The 20,706-nt window shown below is 36.1% G+C and overlaps 1 protein-coding gene and 1 long non-coding RNA gene across 6 annotated transcripts in view; one reads left to right on the top strand and one right to left on the bottom strand.

Moving 5' to 3' along the window:
• Positions 1 to 20,706, top strand: part of LOC116592934 — a 91,165-nt gene that overhangs the window by 67,472 nt on the left and 2,987 nt on the right. For all 3 annotated transcript variants that reach the window (XR_004286661.1, XR_004286662.1, XR_004286663.1), the window contains one exon: positions 9,279 to 9,392. This is a non-coding gene — a long non-coding RNA (uncharacterized LOC116592934). The remainder of the gene's footprint in view (positions 1 to 9,278; positions 9,393 to 20,706) is intronic.
• IGF1 (insulin like growth factor 1) overlaps positions 12,442 to 20,706 on the bottom strand; it is a 79,005-nt gene continuing 70,740 nt past the window's right edge. For all 3 annotated transcript variants that reach the window (XM_032346582.1, XM_032346583.1, XM_032346584.1), the window contains one exon: positions 12,442 to 19,080. In XM_032346582.1, coding sequence (XP_032202473.1) covers positions 19,055 to 19,080 — 26 coding nt within the window. In that variant the 3' untranslated portion in view covers positions 12,442 to 19,054. The remainder of the gene's footprint in view (positions 19,081 to 20,706) is intronic.

Below are 20,706 nucleotides of genomic sequence, written 5' to 3'. Positions count from 1 at the left end.
GCTAGACTCATTAATAAAAAAAGAGCAGAGCAAGGATTCAAATAAATAAAGTCAGAACTGAAAGAGAAGTTACAACTGATACCAAAGAAATACAAAGAATCTATAAACAAGTCTATGCTAATACATTGGACAACATAGAAAAAATGGATAAATTCCTAGAAACATACAGTCTTCCAAGACTGAATCATGAAAAAATAGAAAACAGACCAATTATTTGTTAGGAGATTGAATCGGTAATAAAAAAATCTCCAACAAACATAAGTCCAGGACTGCACAGCTTAAGTGGTGAATTTTGGCAAACATTCAAAGAAGATTTAATATCTATCCCCCTCAAACTCTTTCAAAAGAATCGGAGAACATGTCCAAACTCATTTTATATGGCCAGCATTATCCTGATACCAAAACCAGACAAAGATACCACAAAAAGAAAATTACAGGCCAATGTCCCTGATGAATATAAATGCAAAAAAAAAAAAATCCCCAAACTCAACAAAGTATTAGCAAACCAAATTCAGCAATGCATTAAAAGGATCATTCATTATGATCACACAGGATTTATTCCAGGGATGTAAAGATGGTTCAATCAATCAGTGTGATATACCACCTTAATAGGATAAAGGATAAACACCATATGATCACCTCAGTGGATGCAGAAAAAGCGTTTGGCAAAAGTGAACATCGTTTATGATTAAAAAAAAACTTTCAATGAAATGAATATAGATGAAATGTATCTCAACATAATTAAGGTCATATATAACAAGTCCAAAGCTAACATCAGACTCAACGATGCAAAGCTGAATGGTTTTCCTTTAAGATAGGAACAAGACCAAGATGCCTTCTGTCACCACTTTCATTCAACTTAGTATTGGAAGAGTGGTCAGAACAATTAGAAAATTTTAGGGGAAAGAAATAAAAGGCATTTAAATAGAAAAGGAAGAAATAAAACTGACACTGTTTGTAGATGACATGATTTTACATACAAGTGATCCTTCAATAAGGTTAAGGGGTTAAGGATATGGACCCTCTGAACAGCCGAACATCTGTGTATAACTTTTGACTCCATCAAAACTTTGTTACTAATAGCCTACTGTTAACCAGAAGTTTTTCCAATAACATAAACAGTTGATTAGCACATATCTTGTATGTCATATTTTGTATACTGTATTCTTACAATAAAGTAAGCTAAAGAAAACATGTTATTAAGAAAATCATAGGGAAGAGAAAATGTATTTATAGTACTGTACTATATTTAGTGAAAAAAAAATCCATGTATATGTGGACTCACACAGCTCAAACCTATTTTGTTCAAGGATCAACTCTATAGAAAACCCTAAGTCTCTACCCAAAACTTTCAGAGCTAATAAATTCAGTAACATTGCAGGATACAAAATCAATATAGAAAAATCTGTTGTGTTTTTACACACTAACAACAAACTACCAGGAAGAGAAACTAAGAAAAATATTACATTTATAATCAAAACAAAAAGAATAAAATTACTGGAAATTTAAAATTTTAAATTTATTAAAATAAATTTAACTAAGGAAGTGAAAAAAACTGCACACTGAAAACTATAACACTGGTAAAAGAAATTGAAGAAAACACAAATAAATGAAAAGATATTCCATGCTCATGGGTGGAATAATTAATATTGTTAAAATATCCATAATACCCAAAGCAATCTACAGATTCAATGCAATCCTTATCAAAATTCCAATGGCCTTTTCACCGAAATATAACAAATCTAAAATTTGTATGGAACCAAAAAAGATCCCCCAAAGCCAGAGCAATCTTTAGAAAGAAGAACAAAGCTGGAGGCACCATACTCCCTGATTTCAGAATATATTACAAAACCATAATAATCAAAACAGTGTGGTCTTTAGAAGTTTTGAACCAGTTTGGATAGAGCTTGTGGATTCTTATGCTCAACTAGCTTCTGCCCCACTGATATGCAGGGCTAAAGTAATAGCAGTAACTATGGAACACATTAGAGAAACACCCAAAAGGCAGAATGGGAGGGTTTGCTGGCTCGAGGTAGCTACAGGAAGGAAGGAAAGAGAAGGATCAAAGGTAACTCATTTACACCTATTGTTTCTTAGTTCATATATATACAAAAACAAAAAGAATACTTTTCATTTAAGAAACTTTTGGAGAAGTTTTTGGAACAGCTTTAATGAAACAACACTAAACAATATTCTCCAAATAATTCTTTGATTTCAAAAAAATAAATGTCTGGTAGAATGTACACTTTTTTTTTTTTTTTAAGATTTTATTTATTTATTTGACAGAGAGAGATCACAAGTAGGCAGAGAGGCAGGCAGAGAGAGAGAGGAGGAAACAGGCTCCCTGCTGGGCAGAGAGCCTGATGCGGGACTCGATCCCAGGACCCTGAGATCATGACCTGAGCCGAAGGCAGCGGCTTAACCCACTGAGCCACCCAGGTGCCCTAGAATGTACACTTTTTGATTGACTATAAATTTACTGAAAAACTTAATGCTGCTCATTTTCTCTAGTATATTTAACCTATAGTCACAGACAGGTGATCATATTGGCATATATATTTGTAATCTTCAACTTCAAATAGATATTCTCTGCTAATAAATTTCAGTACTAAGGTTGTCTTCCTACCTACCACAATAAAAGTATTTTAGACCTTTTACTCCCACCTCAAACTTTGACTTCTCTCACACCCTACACTGTCCTCACTTTTTTTTTTTTTTTTTTTATTATATACGTTTCAGGCATATAGCATTATAATTCAACATCCATATACACCAAAAAGTGATCCCCCCAGAAAGTTTAGTTACCACACATCACCCTACGGTTGGCCACACCTCTAACCCCTTCCCTTCTGGTAACCACTGATCTGTTCTGTGTACTTATGACTTTTGTTTATTTGTTTGGTTTGATTTGGGTTTTAGATTCCATTCCATTTGGTGAAATCATATGGTATTTGTCTAATTCTTCTGATTTATCTCATTTAACATAATACCCTCAAGATCCATCCATGTTGTTGTTGATGAAAACGTTTCATTCTTTTTGTGATGACCTTGAATCCTACCTACTTCACAGAAAATGTAGACATCCTCAGACGGGCACACCCCATTTTTTTCTTTTGTTGCCAACGTTATAAGCCTATCTGAAGCTTCACTTTTTTCCTTCCTGTTATCATTGAGGAAGTAGCCCCTCTCTTATCAAATATGACTCCCCCCACCCGCACAAGGGTCTGGATCTTATCCCTTCTCATCTTTTCAAGGACTTTGTTCTTCAAGTTTTCCCTTTCTCTCACTTTTGTCTTTGATCTTTACCTTTTCACTGGGTTCTTTCTGTTATCATACACGCCTTCTCTAGTATTTTCCATTAAAACCAACTTAGACTCACATCCCCTTTTGTCTCTGACACCTTCTTGATCAAAAGTTCTCTATACATTTTTCTTCATTTCCTCACATCTCATTGATTCTTTACCTTCACCTTAATGTGTGTTCTCTCTCTTATCTACCAATATTACTCAAGAAAAGTCATAATCTACTAATCATTTTTATCACCTTTCAATCTAGTGGAACACTGACAGTCTCCTTGTAACATTTTCTTGACCTCATTCTGTGGCACCTCAATGTTTTTGTTCTCTTCCTATCTTTGGCATTGCAGCTTCTCAGAATCCTCTTCCTATACCCAAACTCTGAGTAATATGGCTCCTTGGGATTTAGTCCCCGGCCCTTCATTCTTCTGCATACTCTTTCCTTAGGTGTTTTTATCCATTTTCTTGTTCCAAATGATCTTCCTTTCTTTCCTTCCCCCTTCTTCCACCCTCCTTTTCTTACATCTATCTATCTAGTCTATTGATATGGTCTGAATATTTGTATGTTGAAAACCTAATGGTCATTGTGTTGATATTAGGAGGTGGGAGCTCTGGGAGATGCTTAGGTCATGAAGGTAGAGCCTCATGGATGGGATTAGGACTTTTATAAAAAGAGACTCCATAGAGCTTCTTAACCCTTTTGTCATGTGAGGATATAATGTAAAGTCTGCAGTCCAGAAAAAATCCCTACCCCGAGCATGCTAGCACCCTGACCTTGAACTTCCAGTTTCCAGGACTGTAAGATATTAATTTCAGTTGTTTATAAGCCACCCAGTCTGTGGTATTTTGTTTTGGCAACTTGAATGGATTAAGATATTTATCATCTATCTATTTATCTCCATAGAAAAATGTATTGTTTTGTTTTCTATTGCATATATTATGTGCCACCATAGATATCATTCTAAATCTTGCTTTAGACATCTATTCATGTAGTGTATAGAGATACACCCCATTTTTAATACTAAATGATAGTGTTCATTACCTGAATGCAATCAGAGTTATTTAATCATTTCCACACTGTTGACATTGATATTATTTACATATTTTTGCTTTAACAAATAATGCTGCATCAGATATCCTTATGCTTTCCTTTATGCACAGACTTGTCAGGGAGTCCCTAGGGTAGTGAGTTGAATTGGTGGAGGATACAGACATTTTAAATTTTAATAGTTACTGCCCACTCACCCTCCAATGAACTAGAAAATACATCCACAAGCAGAATATGAGAATACCTGTTTTTCCATACTCTTGTCAATACTTGATATTAACAAACCTTAAATTTTTGTTTGAATACAGGTTTTAGGGGGATTTTATTTTGGACTAAATATGCATTAGATGGTCAAATGTGTTGCTAAGGTGAACTCCAAGGTTCTGAACTTGGTTGATTGAGTGATGGTGCCATAGACAGAAGTTCCAAACAGTAAATTCCTTACAGAGGTGGGAGCCGAGAGAGGAAAATGGGTTGAAGTCAAAGTGATGGAAGATATCCAAGTGGAAATTTCCAGTAAGCCTTAAGATGACTAAGGGATTCAGAGAATGTAGTCTCTTTCCAAATCTTCTTTTCTTTTTTCCTATATAGAAAGTGTTTACTTTATGTGTTTCCCTGTGGCTCTGTTGATTACATTCTTATGTGTGGTTTGAAGCCAGAGGAACTTCAAACCTGTATTTGTTTTGGGCATGGTTGGAGTAGAGTGCTAATGAGCCCAAGGTCAAGGGTTTGATCCCCAGAAGGGCCAGTTAGTTTCATGGAGAAGAAAACTGTGTTCTGTGGTTCACAGACTTCACCCCTAATCTTGTCTACTTGTCTCTAAACTATGTAGCATTGGTCCCAAGCGGGCCCATGAGAAAGTGTGATTGATTGTGTACAATCCATTAAAATACTGAAAGAATGGCTTCAAGTGGGTTTATCTGGGTTGCTTCTTCAAGAAATTTTGTCTGCCTTCCTCTTTCAGCTTGTGGACAGAGAACATATTTTCAGAGACAATGTTATGACCAAAAGCACATGGAACTGTATTGTTTAAGACCACCCACATCTGTTTTTCCACATTTATTTACTTCTCAGGTAAAAGGCAGTGTGATGATCTAAGACTGGGTTGTTCGGTGCAAGTGTCTTCTTGGAAATATTTGAATATTATCAGTCTGACTTTGCGAATCAGCTTACTAAAATTGTACAAATAAACCCTGGAGAGCATGAATGTACCCAAAAGACTCTCTTAGCAAACCTTTCACTGACAGATTTTCCTTATCTTATCAGGCTGCTCTAGTTTGCTGCATACTCTTACTGGGAAATAAAAGTCTACTCTCAGAATTCTTGCTAAATAGTCATACACAGTCCTGTGTTTAAACGAGTGACAACGTCCATAGAACAACCTTTGGAAAAACCCACAGGAGGCATCTTCTACACAAGCACAGAATTGCCAGGATTTGCTGGGATAATATCTGAAGTCTGTTTGTGGATACTGCATTTTCAAAAATCAATCCTAGAGGTTCTCAAATTGCTTTTCCAGTTGAATGATACATCCCTGGGTCCTACAGGAGCAACCCCAAAGAGGATTTGGAATAATATTTTGCACATATTGAAAGATTCAAAGTAAATCCTCACAGCTTAGGAAGGACTTGAAAATAGGTTCACTTTTCTTTCAGGGACACTGTGTTTGCCACATCAGGGATATTTCTATTTGACATTATGGAAAATTTGAAAGGTCGAGGAGTAAGAGACCAGACCATCAAATGTAATTTAATAGATTGCCAAAAATTACAGTGATGATTTAGAAGAATATGGTGTAGAACAAATATGACTAAAAGTAAGAGGTAGAATAACAAAAGTTATATGCTGATGAATCCAGGAAAAGTGGTTAAAAAATTAGTGGAGTTTGGGTTGTACATAATGACACACAAGGGACTTAATTACTGTTTTCTTGAATTGATTATAGTGACACGAGGAATTATTTTGGTACTACTTAGAGATAGCCTGAAAATACCAAATAAGTAATTAAAAATCATTATTTGGAAAGTTTGTAGCCCTGATGGCTGGGCTGGGGTGAATAAAGAGGATCAGTGACACAGCATGAAAATGCCAGATTTGAGATTTTACATTGCCTTTGTAGTGCAAGGAATTTTAGGTTCAAAGAGTACCGTTCACCTGGTTTTGCTAAGTCAGAGTAAAATTAGGGAAAAAAGTGACACTGATCACTTGGTCACTGTCAGAAAAGTTGAGGTTATGAGCCAGAATGTACACAGAAAAGAATATGACAAGGGACACCTGGGTGGTTCTGTCAGTTAAGTGCCCGACTCTTGATTTCAACACTGATCATGATCTCAGGGTTGTGAGATGAAGCCTCCTTGTGATTCTCTCTCTGCCTCTCTGTTCCTCCCCCTGCTTTCTCTCTCAAAATAAGTAAATAAGTAAATAAATGAACAAATAATAATTAAAAAAGAGTGTGACAAGCCAGTGGAGATGTTCTACCTTGGATATCTTAGATCTTTAATTAATTGTCTCATAACTAATAATAACAATGGAAGTAGTGATACTGAAGGTGACTATACAAATGTTAGGAATCACACCACACAAGAGCTGATAAGCAGACCAATGCAGAACTGCACCAGTGTTTTAATCTAGCCATAAAGAAACTGAAAAGATGGGGCGCCTGGGTGGCTCAGTGGGTTAAGCCACTGCCTTCGGCTCAGGTCATGATCTCAGGGTCCTGGGATCGAGTCCCGCATCAGGCTCTCTGCTCAGCGGGGAGCCTGCTTCCTCCTCTCTGTCTCTGCCTGCCTCTCTGTCTGCTTGTGGTATCTCTCTGTCAAATAAATAAATAAAATCTTTAAAAAAAAAAAAGAAACTGAAAAGATGAAAAGAACAAATTAATACAATGTGATGAGTTTCCCTAAAGGTTAATGTATTAAATTTCCCTTTATTCTGAGATTATATCCATGTTATTTAAATAAATTCCCTTGTAATGACATAATGGTCGATGTTTCTCTAAAAGAACTTCTTATTTAGCCAAATATATTTTCCCACTGTAATTCAATTTATAGTTTTATTTTTGGAAATTTCACTATTTTGAGAAATCTAGAAGTTTAGGGACTTGCATGATCATGTTTAATCCTCAAATAAAAAGAGGTATATTATATTGTTATTATTATTATCACTTTACAAAAGAGGCAGCAGCCTCACAGAAATTATTTTAATTTTCCAAAGCTTCCAACCAGAAGTGTCAGAACCACAACACAACCCATGTCTGCCTGATTTCAGTGCCCATGCTTCTTACCACTATGTTATTCCTTTGGGTATTAGTTAGGGTCCAATGAGGGAAACAGAAATCATTCAAGGTATGTAAACAGAGGGTATTTAATACAAGCGATGGAAGAAATGATTAGACAAATTAGAAAGGGGAGTCAACCCAGATATCAATATCAAGAATTCCCCACCATCCCTAGGACTAGAGACCCAGAGAGGAGGTGGTGTTCCCAACTGAGAAAAACTATATGGATAGGTCTAGATTTCCTCCAGGAACAGAGTGCTGATTCTCCAGAGACAGGGTCCATGAGGGAGGAACTGCCATTGTTGCCAAAGATGCTACTTGAAGCAGAGAGAGAAAACGGGGGGTAATACCCTGGCTTCTTCTCTCCCCCTGCTCTTCTTCTTTCCTTAGTGCCTCTTATTATTAGGCAAACCTACTCAGAAACCAGAGAACACAGGGACTAGGAAATGTTCCTTATGAACATAGTCAAAGAAGGGAATGTTGGGAAATGGATATGAGAGCGAACAGATAAATGACCAGTATATTATAGCCTAAATATGTAATAAATTATTTCAGTGTACCTTTTACTATGGCAGTAAGGTCTAGAGATACCAGAAGGGACTTATCAGTATTAACAGTGAGTGTAAGAAAATTTATTTGGCCATAGGAGGGGGATGGGCAGGTTTCCATTTCCAAATGACCTTTAAAGCAGAGAGAGACAAAAGAAATAAAGAGAGAGTTTTGGTCTTAAGGTAACCCTGCCTTTGAGCATTTTAGGTTTTATAAGGGTGGCTAAATTAGAAGTTCTAGGTCATAAGGTGGCGAAGCCCAACTCTATCATTTCTCCCTCTGTCATTATGTCTCCTTTCCTCTTTAGAGGAACGATCACTTTCTCTTTACTCTCTCTCTCCGTCTCTCAGAGGTTTGGAGTTGGAAGGTCGGTTCCATATTTGTGGAGTAGGATGATGGATCCGGCCATTGCACTTATATAGAGACTAGTCATAAATGGAGACTAGGACCCCCCCCCACCACTCTCCAATTGCCATTTGGAGAAAGAGATTAGTATTTCCCCTGGAGGAAGCTGGGGCTAAGCCGGAGCCATTGAGCTAAATAAACAAAATAGAATTAGGAAATTATAGGACAGGTATTCCAGTTTTAACTTTCCTGGTAGTAGCCATTAGAAAGAGAAACCTCCTGGGGTGCCTGGGCAGCTCAGTTGGTTAAGTGTCTGACTCTTAGTTTTATCTCATATTGGGATCTCAGGTCATGAGGTTGAGCCCTACCTTGGACTCCATGCTCAATGTGGAGTTTGCTTGAGATTTTCTCTCTCTCCATCTCTGTTTGCACCTCCCCCTGCTCTCTTTTTTTCTCTCTCAAATAAATAAATAAAATCTTGAGAGAGAGAGAGAGAGAGAAAGAGAAAGAGACCTCCTTTATAGGTCACATTTCCTACCTTGCTTGAGATCCAAGGTCAAATTTTACTTCTGATGTACTGTTGCAATTGTCTCAAATCCAATTTACATCTGTTTCTGTTTTTACTGATTGCTTTATTCTTTTTAGAATCATCTCATCCCATCACAGGGTGAAGGAAAGAACATTTAGAAACCAGATGTTATATTAGCCATAACCATTATCCTTTATTGGATCCCAAAGAGATTTAATCTCTATCCATAAACAGGTGAGGAAGATACCAGCTTTCAGCTCAGCTTTACACTTTAAAGATGCCTCACTAAGAAAAGGACAAAGGCTCTGCCATCCACCTGTCATTATGACCCAGGAAGGTTCATAATTGGTATGTATAGACCAGTGATTCATTTCTATCAAACCCAAGCTCTCCTTTATGTAACAAATATTTTATGATATATCCTCTGGTGTCCCGAAGAGAAATTTATAGATAATGCTGACATATACAATTTCAATAAAAATCAAAATGATGCCTGAACTATAATATAAAAGAGAACTAAAATGAAAACAGTTTATAATAAGAAAACATGCATTATAAGATAAAAAGGCTCAGACACAACTCTATTAGAACATGTAATGAAGTGGTCAGATGTTTACACTTAGGTGGAGATTCATGAATGTGACAGCTGCAAGTAGACTGATCTGCTCAGAGAATGGAGAGATTTAAACAGCACAATTAGCATTGTCATCAATGATGTTTTTTCTAAAATTGTGGACAATACTTGGTAAAGTTCCAAGTGAAATAAAGTACCACCTTCTTCTTAATTTACATGGTAATTGCATTCCTGAAAAATTCCGTTTATATTAAATTCATGCAGAAATACTTTGAGCTTGTAAGTAAATTAGAGTTATAACCTAAGCCTAGGCTATAAATAAGTCGATGACAAATAAGTTTGTTGTATAATAAGTTTGTTGTATAAATAAGTTTGTTGACAAATAAGTTTGTTATCTACATGAGATTTCTGAAACCCTAAACCCTGCCCAATTAAATGCCAATAATGCCTTCCTCAGTTACCATGAATGACAACCCCAAATGTCCCTACACATTTCCAAAATGCCGAGTAGGGCTAGCCTTATACCCTTTGGAACTCCTGAAAGTGGGGTAACTAAGCCCTTTTGAAGGGCAGAGATATAAGAACATGGGTCTCATGAAACTGACTCTCCAAATTTACATTTTTAATCTGTGGAAGCCCTGATTCAACCATGTTCCTTCAGACCACACTGGCTTTGACAAACAGGCAAGAGTGACAACACTTGGCAAGCTTCTTCATCATCAGCTTCTAGTTTTACTTATGTAGAAATAGTTTATTTTTGGACTGTAAAGACAAAAGTCATACCTCCTCACTGAGGAATCCTGAGATTGTTTTAACATTTGATATTACATACACCATGAGAAGGAATGCCAAGAACTGACATTGCAGTGTGAAGCAGCCGAGAAATGGCAGCAGGTAAGGTTGAAAGCCCAGTTAGATACATGGGTTATTGAGCAAAAATGCTTATTTATCTTGATAATGTAATATTCATAAATAGTTTATCACTCAAAGGTGCAATTACCTGTATTTCTGCCTGTACCATGTAAAAACACATTTTAATAGGAATGTATCTGTCTCTTTCTGGAACTGTCCTTGTGTCTGGATTGGGGCATGAAAGGCAAAGTAGTAAAAACACAGGTTTGATGTCCTTAAACCCAGAATCAAGCCCATCCTGCCTATCTGTGACCTTTAGCAAATTACATAATGTCTTTGAATCTCCATTTCCTCACCTGTAAAATAGGGTTCATAATAGTGCCTGACTCAGATAATTTTTACAAAGACCAGTAAGATAATAGAGGTAAACCACTTGGCATAGTGACTAACCCCTAGTAAGTACTCAGCAAATATGAATACTATTTTTATTTGTTTTGTTTTGTTTTGTTTTGTTTTCCATGGGAAGGGGCAGAGGGAGAAGGAGAGAGGATCTTAAGCAGGCTCCATGTTCAGCATGAAGCCTGACATGGGCTCAGTCTCACAACCTGAGATCATGACCTGAGTCAAAATCAAGAATCACATGTATAACCAACTGAGCCATCTAGTCACCCCAAATTGCATATTATTAATCAGCTGTATTAACCGTTATTGTTGGGGTGGTCATAATTACCACTCATATAGACCTTATAGGAAGGAAAAAATATCATTTTTTAAAAGAGGCTGCAATTAGACTTAGATGAAAGAAGGAAGACAGAATTCCTCTTAGGGACAGAATTGCTTTTCTCTTTAGGAAAAATAATCTTTGGGGCATATTCAGTAATAAAAAGTGAGTAATAAAATTGTCACTCCCGTCATGGGTAAATCTGGATTGGTCAAGATTGCTCTGCAGGAGAACAAAATAGATTTCCTTGCATGTCCTTATTTATTTTTAGGAAGGGGGAGGGATAGAGGGACAGGGAGAGAGAGAATCTTAAGCAGGCTCCACGTCCAGTGAAGAGCCCCACCGAGCGCTTGATTTCAAAACCCTGAGATCATGCCCTGAGTTGAAACCAAGAGTCAGATGCTTAACTGCCTGAGCCACCCAAGTCACCTAACCCCCATTACTCCCTGCAAGTTCTTTTTAAGGGAGAGGATGGAGAGTTGGATAGGAAGTAATTCCAGGAACAGTTTGCTGAGGGGAGGAAGGAGGCTTACTAAAATGACAAGAGGCACATGAGCAGCCAAAATTCCTCAATGAATTTTAGTTAATAGTGATGTTTGACATTAGCAGCCAATTTTTGTCACATGCTTAATTGCCTCCCACTTCATCATTCCCAAAACCTTAAGTGAAAGACTGCACCCAATTTAGCCTAGTGTGGCCAAAGGGAGAAAAGTATTGTCTAGGGAGAGAAGCAATGCAGTTAGAAGCTCATGGCCATAGGCAGCAAGATGTTGAGCACAAATAGGACAAGGAGGTCTAGAGGATAGGGTTAAGGAGAGCTGCGGTAACTCTGAGGGAGTTACGGGAGTCCTGGTGAGATGCACATGGGAAAATAATGAACTGGTATTGCTAGTAATTCCTTAAAATCAAGTACAAGTCTCCTGAGCCTTTTTTACATTCAGGTAACTTTTCAAATACTTCATGGAAGTTTTAAGAAAAGGAAAATAGGACAAAATACTTTCAAACAAGAAAGTGCTTCTTCCACCCTGTGCTTCTACAAATGCTGTTGTGAGTTTGATATTCAGCAAAGATTTAGCGAGATTTATTGAAATAAAAACTCAGGGCTAAGAGACCACATTCTTATGGAATCTCACAATGTGGGTGAATATTGAATGCTACTTGTGTATTATGTGCCCTGTTTGATAGAAAATCTTTTCCCAGACCCTTTGTGTCATGGATTATAACTCACTGTTGGGTTACAGTGAGTGGGATCAGTTAATTATACCTGCTTTATTGTTAATACATATATCGTACAATTCATACATCTCTTACATAGTTTGTACAAGCTCTTTGAAACATTTATTTTTAAATATAATCTGTAAATTCTATAAGATATCTCCATTCTGGTGTATGATTAGTTTTATTTTTCTGGGTAAGTTTTCTTGTTTATTTGTTGCAGTGACCTCAATTAATAAAAATGCTACATAACAACAGAATTCTTAAGGAATGACACATTACACCAACATTGTCCAAAAGAACTAGTTAATCAAACATGATTAATTTTAATGTAATTACTAAAGAAAGATATATCATTTTATTATGACGCTCTAGCCATACATTTTTCCAAATATGCTTACTTAACAGTAAATGTAAGATAATGATTCAGTTAGTTACAGTTTTAGAAGTCATTAGGATTGATATTCCTCTGCCATAAATGAATAATGATTTCAAATACAGAATTAATTTAATAAAAAATATGCTTTTGAACTAAGACAGATAACGAATGACCAATCATTATTTTCTGGTTTCAAAGTAGCAGGGAAAGATTCAGTGTCTGTAAGTATTTATCACACTTGGCCTTTAAGTGTGATAAAACCATATGAAGCAAAACACATGTTGTAATCCCAGTTCTCATTGTTCATTAACTCTTAGTAACAGGAGATCTAACATGGTGTTTGGGGCCTTTATGTAAACTGAATACAAGCTGCATGGTGTTTGAAAGTTTTTAATTTTTTGAATAGACATTTTAATGATACACAGACACAGATAAGAGATGTGAGTAGACAGTTCAAGGTTTCAGAGTCCCTCCTGCAGTGTGTTTAGCAGCAGGTACAAGATAAATATCCAAACAAAATCAGATTAAGGGATTAACAGAAGTGCTTTTGCTCTGGGTAGGTAAATGGGGCCAGTGGGTGACTTGGAAGGGATTTTTGAGTTTTTTTATTTTTCCTATTTTTACATCAGTCCATTTTGGCCAAAAGAAAATGAATAATATTTACCTTTAGGATGCAGTAGGCCTGGGCAATTAAATAAAAGGCAGATTCTAAGGCTTGCAAAAGGTCATTCTGAAGATGTCAGGTGATTCAACAGGGATTAAGTATAGGAAACTTTCTCCATCTAAACTCCCATTTCAACTGGGCAATAACATTTGGACTTTTGTGATCCTCTTTTAAAGTTAACAATTTTTTTTTCTTCAGACCCTACCAATGACAGCTGAAGAATGGGGAGAAAGAGGGACCATGTTTAAGATCAATGTGTCATCATAAATTAGGAGGGAACATGTGAAATATATGTATTTTAAAGAGATCCCTTTAATTCCAGGGTTTAAGTTTGGTCACCCTTCCTTAAAATTTTGAGGCAAATACTAAATGAATAAGCACTTGGAGGAATAGAGACAGTTTCAAAAACTCCCTGGGCCTCTGTCTTATATATGAGAGGTTTCCCCAAAAAAGTGTTGCTCTAGATAGGACTTGGTTATTTCAATTGGTATCTTTATCCTGTACCATATGCATTTTAAAGTTTTAGACAGTTCTCTCATCCCCCCCCTTTTTTTTAAATAGAAATCACATAAATATCTATGTATCAGTTTCTAACACCTAATAGGAAAGTCTTTTAGAATATTAAAATAGCAATAAGCAAATATGTACTATAGGATTAAACACTAGCATTGAAACAAACCAAAAACAAAGAATCAACAAAATTTTCCTCTTGTTTTTAGCTCCCTCATATTCTGAACTTCATGATCATTGCAAGAGAGGGGCATAAAGAACCACAATTCTTCTATTAAAAATTTTTAAAATGAATGATACCATAATGATGGATAAATCAGATTCATCTTTTGAAAACATTCATGGGAAAGCCCAGGTGATTCGAATGAGATTGCTCTTTTTTATGAAGAGAGCCAAACATGATCTGTCTCTAATAAATTAGTACACTCTTTAAAGATTAAAAATAGGAAAAACATTTTAAATAGTCTGATTATAGCTTCAACAAGTCAAACATACACTTCTATCTAGCCTATAGTTTTAAAGAGTCTATGTGGGTTTAACTTATCATCCCTCATTCCAATATAAAAAAAGAAGAAAGAACCAAGTCATTTTTGAACATTAAGATATTCATAAAGACTGTATAAAGTAAAAAACAGAAAAAAAAAACCCAAAACAAAAATAAAAACAAAAAATCTTCACAGATTGTTAGCCATCTCTTTCAACGATTTCTCATAAATTCTTCTCTTTCCTTATCAGTAGATAACCCCCATCTCATAAGGAAATACTTGCCAACACTTCCCAATGAGATCAGTGATTGCTTTTTATGAGAGCTACTGCTCTGAGATGTTTAGTTGAAGGGAGAGTATTGTCTATAAACCAGTAAATGCCAAAGAATGACTTAAGGGGGATGTGGCAGAAGCTATTTTTAGCAGATTTAATCTATGCATTGTTTCTGTTTGTTTTTATTTTCTCCATTGCTGAATTATCTGTTTTAGAGCAGAGAGCACAAAAATCAATAAGTAACTTTATCATGTTTTGTTCTGCCGTTTGCCTATAAGGTCCTTTCTTTTTTCCCCTATGTATACTCCATGCTCTTGATTGAGGTGTTCAGATTGGATAACATATTGCTAATTTTGCTGAGTTTGAGAGCCAGCAGAATAACAGAGCCTTCTGACTTTACAAAAATTCCATTTTCTGTCCCTACACCCCCAAACTCACAATTTGGTGAACAGTACTCTACTTGTGAGTGATAAAAAGTTGAAAGGTGGTGGTAACTAGACCTCATGCTATTTTATTAAGCCATCTATCTATAGAATTGTTGTTTTCATACTTTAAAAAAATATGTCTATGCTTTCTTTTTTTCTTTTATTTTCTTTTTTTTCTTTTTTTTTTCTTTTTTTTTTTTAGTCAAGTACTTTCTTAAAGAAACAATAGCACCACAGTGGCATAGCTGGCCAAACAATAAATGGGAAAGCAAGATGTGCTACATCTTTCATTTAAGAAGTCTTCCAAGTGCATAAACTAGTAACAGAAACCCTGGAGCCACAGTGCATGAGATGGTTTCATCTACACAAACATTGACATTCCAAGAAGGGGATGGATTCCCAAGGGAGGCCAGGCTTTTTTTTTTTTTTTTTTTTTTTTCCTAGTAAGTTTTTTCAGGGAAGTGATTTCTTCTTGGTATTCCATTGCTCTCTTAAATTGAATGTGTGTGTGCACGTGCTTGTGCATGTGGTGGTTGTGTGTGGGGGTGTTGCAAGTTTTTATTTCTAGAAAAATGGATTCTGATGGAAGGATACATTTACTTTTTCAGTGGAGCCTCCTCACCTTAAAATGTTCAAAAGATACTGTGATGTTATTTGGGGAACTGGGAACCAAAATTTGATCTAGGCATTCAGTTTTGTCAGTTAAATTAGAACTAAGCCTGTAAGATGAAAGCTCATTCTCACTGATATTTACAGCTTTTTCATAAAGCTTTTGAAATTGCCTCATTTGAAAAATCCAAAGCAAAGGTTATAAAAGTTTTGAGATATGAAATTTTAGGTGCTCCTTTCTATCGGTCCCGGGTCATTTCACTGTAGTGTGTAGATCAACTGACTTCTGAAGTTTTACATTGATCTGTCTTCTAGTTTTAGTGCATTTAAAAATTAGATAGTGAGTTAGTATAATTAGTTAATTTTTATTCATTGATTTGTAATACAGTTGGAGAGGATTATGTGTCAGAAAAAATTAAAAATAATATAGTTTTGTATATTTAAGCTTTCCTCACTAGGGTAATTTTGGCTGTGAATAGAATTATTAAATGAATCAAATAAGTCATAGATATTCTTAGAATTACTATATCCAGCTGTGTCTGGAAACCCATAGGTCTGCAGAGGATTGCATGTAAAGTGTTGCTGGGAGACAGTATACACGAAGAACAAGAAATAAAAAGCAGAATGACTGTCATTTTGGAAAGGGAGGTCCTGCATCTAAATCCACAGAACACAACTGTCTGAAAACAGATAAAGGGCAAAATGACTTCCTGTTTCTTTTACATTTGTGCGTAGTGATTACATTGCTCAGCGTGCCAGAGGTGCTCAATTCAAGTAATGCTGAGGATCTGAGGGTTTAAGCACTTACTGGCTGAGCAGGGGGACCCACCACATAGGGCTTCTTTTTGTATATGCTTGAAGATCCAGGAAGTCTTAGACTTTTTCTGGTTTCTGAACCTTGAGGTGAACCAGTGGGATGAAAACTAAAGATGTTATTTTTGTTTCCCATGCACAATTTCCAAGAATAAAGAAATACAATTTGCATGAAGTAATCAGGCCTGGTTGCTTTTCACTAAAATGTTTGAAGGCAGATAAAAAGACGTGAATGATGGATGATTCATTGTTGTAATAAGAAAATCTTAGTATGTAGATGGGAAACATTTTCTAGGTCACCATGGGCCTGTCCTCACTGTTGGATTTTCCTGATATCAATTTTCAGTTAAATGGATAAGATGCATCTGCAGAGGGCCAGGGGTCACTCTGGTAAGCAGACATAAGGGAAAATTTCTAGTTCTAAAGGAAAGTTTTGCCTCTCAGTTAGCAACTCTTAGAGTCAAATATATTTTAACAAAAATTAAAAAAAATGTATATGTAAATATAGCTAAGGGTGAGAGCAAAACTCATTAAAGAAAGTGATTTTGTGATTATTTAGAATTAGATATTATTTCAATATTTGAAATCTTGGGCCATTTTTTTTAGATTGCCCAAAGAGAATTTGGGAAAGAGAAAGAGAACTATATTGTTCAAAATGAATAAAGTATCATTTATAATATTACAAGAAGTATTACTAGGTTACTAGTAACTGCCTGGAAGGGTCAGTGAGTGCTAACAGATGGCACAGTCACTCTTTCATTGGTGGAAATCTTTTTTTTTTTCCTTTTTCTTCTTTTCATTTTTCTCTTTGCACTTTGTATTCACAAATCCAAGTGCAGAATTCAGAGCAAATTGTAAATCAGATATTTCTTACTCATTTTGAAAGGGTTTTGAAAGAGATGGAGCTGGCAGCTTTTAACTAGGATAGTTGAATAGTTAGTAGGATAGCTACATTGACAAGAATTAGCATGTCAGGAACATTTGGCTGATCAGTTTCCTAGCTATGCCATGAATGGGTTGTTTCTATAACTCTTTGCAACCCAGAAACTGAAGGGCTCTGCCCTTGTGCCCTTCTAGCAATCCAGGATAAAATCTGGAGCTTTATCTTTGTAATCTTCATACCACCCCTGTGAGGTAGGTAGATGGCGTTTTGCCCCCATTTTGTAGATGAGGAAACTGAGGCACAGAGAGGTGAAGTGACTTGCCCAAAGTCACACAGTGGTGAGTCTGTGACAGAGTCAGCAGATGTTTGTTCCTTCAGTGAGAAATAAAAGCCAGAACTATTAAATTCCTAGCCTTCTGCTTCTTCCACTCCTCTCTGGACTCCCCAATCAAATTTGCATTAGCAGACTTTGTGTCTTAAGCTTTTTCTTGGAAGGCATCATTGGGGGAACTTTGCCTTCTTTCCCAAATGGATGGATTTTTAGGACCCTTCCCCTTTGTGTCATCTTCGGCTCCAGGCTTCTTTTGTTTTGCTTTCACCTTTTACCGTTTTGGCCAGACTCTTTCGTATAACAAACTACAAAATAGCACCATTGTACTAAAAAACAGAGTTTTACATACTGTTTGTGATATATCCTGTATTCTTGATATGCTAAATTTACATAGTGCTCTATATGGAAAAAATAAAAAGAGAAAAGTTACTAATCACGTTGCACACTAACTCATCATTTGAAAGAACTGTTGAGAGTTTGAGACTTTCTATGCTTAAAACATATGCCTAAAAATGATTGGCCTCAAAATTGCAACTACTTGCATTTTTTTTTTTAGCAAGATGTGGAAAAATAAAGCTTTGTGTCTAAAATAAATGCATCCAACTTATATTTGGTACAGATGCCACAGATGGAATTTTTTGGGTTAAAATCTTTTGGGTGTGCTACTTGACAGCTTGTTGTTGCTCTTGAGGAGGCCAAATTTGGCAAATATAAAGATGATGAAGTGGAGGGTAGAGATAAACAAACAAGATTACCAGACACTGTAAAACAAATGGCCTGTGTTGCGTAGTAAGAAGTGCAAATTAAAAAAAAAAAAAAGAAAAAGAAAAGAATAAACCACTTAGACGAGACTGCTGAATGAATGGCTCCAGCAGCCAAGACTCAGAAACAAATTTAGTGCAACTGGATCTATACAACGCCCATGCATTTGTGGCTCTTGAGAGGCAGGGACTAAGATATATTTATATATATATTTTTCTCTATAGAACATTATTGATAAAGGATCAACAGCAATCTACCGACTCCAGGACCATTGCTGCAAGGTGCAAAGCTTTTAACAATCACTCCTAAAGACAATGCTGGAATGTTTACTTGCGTATTTCATTGGGGGGAATGCCCATCTTTTGAAATGTTATCAAACTTATTTTTTTGGTAGGTCTTCTGGTGTTTATCAGGTAACTCCTACAGAGCAAATGATCCTGCCGGTGGCATGTCATTCTTCACAAAACAGGAAGGTCTTCCTACATTCTGTAGTTCTTGTTTCCTGCACTCCCTCTACTTGCGTTCTTCAAATGTACTTCCTAAAAATAAGGGAGAAAAAGTGACATTAACTGGATGAAGTTTTATGTGCCCTCCCCATCCATTTCTAACACTGGGTCTCAACCTTTCATAGTTGATGCCTCATCAGTCAATCTCACAGAGAGCTTGGGCCAGTTTTTTTTTTTTTTTATTTGTTTGTTTTTTTCTAAGAAAGACATATATAAATAGGCCTTTAGTTTTCAGTTTAGTGAAAGTTAGGCTACTTTTACGTGCCCTTGTTTGTCATGGGGACTAGAGATTGCCTTATAAACACACAGAAGTGTGTTTTTATTCACCCGCCGCTATCACAGATTTGTTGACCAGAAGGAGACTGAAAAATCCAGAATTCTGGCCTGTGGCATCTTTTCCTACTAAGAGGGGAAAAAAAAACCCCACAATACTTTCTGGGATCATCCTCTGTTTTCTTCCTATGGAGAGAGGGAGAGTTTTAGAAGTAAAAGATTGGGATGTTTTATAATTGACTTAGAATCTGTAAATCACAGATATACTGAGCTTGGTTCAAATTCTGACTCATTCAGTTTTAGTTACGTGAACTTGTGCAAATGGCAATCTCTTGTGTCTCAATTTCATCTATTAACTAGCATAATAATTGCTCCTACCTTATAGGATTAAGAATTAAAGAATTAGTACCCCAAAAGATTTATAATGGGTTTGGCACATGGTAAGCACTACATAAGTATTAACAATTTATTTTTATTATTATTAATATTATTAAGTCATTATTATTATTATTTCATCTTCATTAGAAACCATTCCTGGACTAGGAACTCTAGGTTCCTTGTTTTGGTGCTACCATTCATTTATCTGCAAGCAATGCTGTTACCATCCAAGGAATATTGAGTTTTGCTTAGAATAGAAGCCCTATATATTAGAGACCCATCTGTCTCTTCACTATTTACATCCCTGTGTCTAAAACAAAGGCTGGAATATTGCAGTTGCTCAATAAATAGCTATAGAATGAATCAAATGACTATAATGACTATGTAATAATGTTCTTATACTTTTCCTATAGTTATTATTTTATACTTGAATATATTTAAATAGAAAAGTGTGTTTATACAAATAAGAAGATGTGGATTAAATACAGGAGGAAATGGTATCTGTATGCATGAACATAAGGTGCCTTTTCTCTTGGTTTTACCTCTAGCCAGGAGGCCCTTAGTGGAGGACACAATGAATCATTATTGGTACAGAATGAAGTTCAAGGATCCCCAATATTGCTTTCTCCCAGAACATGTTTTCATCATGACCAAAAACAAGAGTTTTCACTATGGTGTCTGTAATCTCCAAATTATTCCTTCTGGCTGAGGTAATGACCTCTCAACCCAATCATTCTTAGGAACTTATAGGTCATTGTAAGGGACTTTGGAAAATGTTCAGACCTGAGCCTGCAGGGTGTGAGAAGCTGGGACAGAATCAACTATGGTCCCTGGAAATAATACCTACTGGCGGAGGCCCATTGGGATTTGGTAATATTTCTTACATGTATTTTTCAGCTCTGTGTGGAATGTTGGAGTTATCATCAAGTTCTTCAAATAAGCTAGTTAGCATTTTATAAGTTGATGGTCAATATCCTGTACTGACTAAGTAGAAAGAAGATAGTGTTG

The sequence above is a fragment of the Mustela erminea genome, chromosome 6 (assembly GCF_009829155.1).
Source record: "Mustela erminea isolate mMusErm1 chromosome 6, mMusErm1.Pri, whole genome shotgun sequence".
In the NCBI taxonomy this organism is placed as follows: domain Eukaryota; kingdom Metazoa; phylum Chordata; class Mammalia; order Carnivora; family Mustelidae; genus Mustela; species Mustela erminea.
This window is presented reverse-complemented; position numbering and strand designations above follow the sequence as displayed.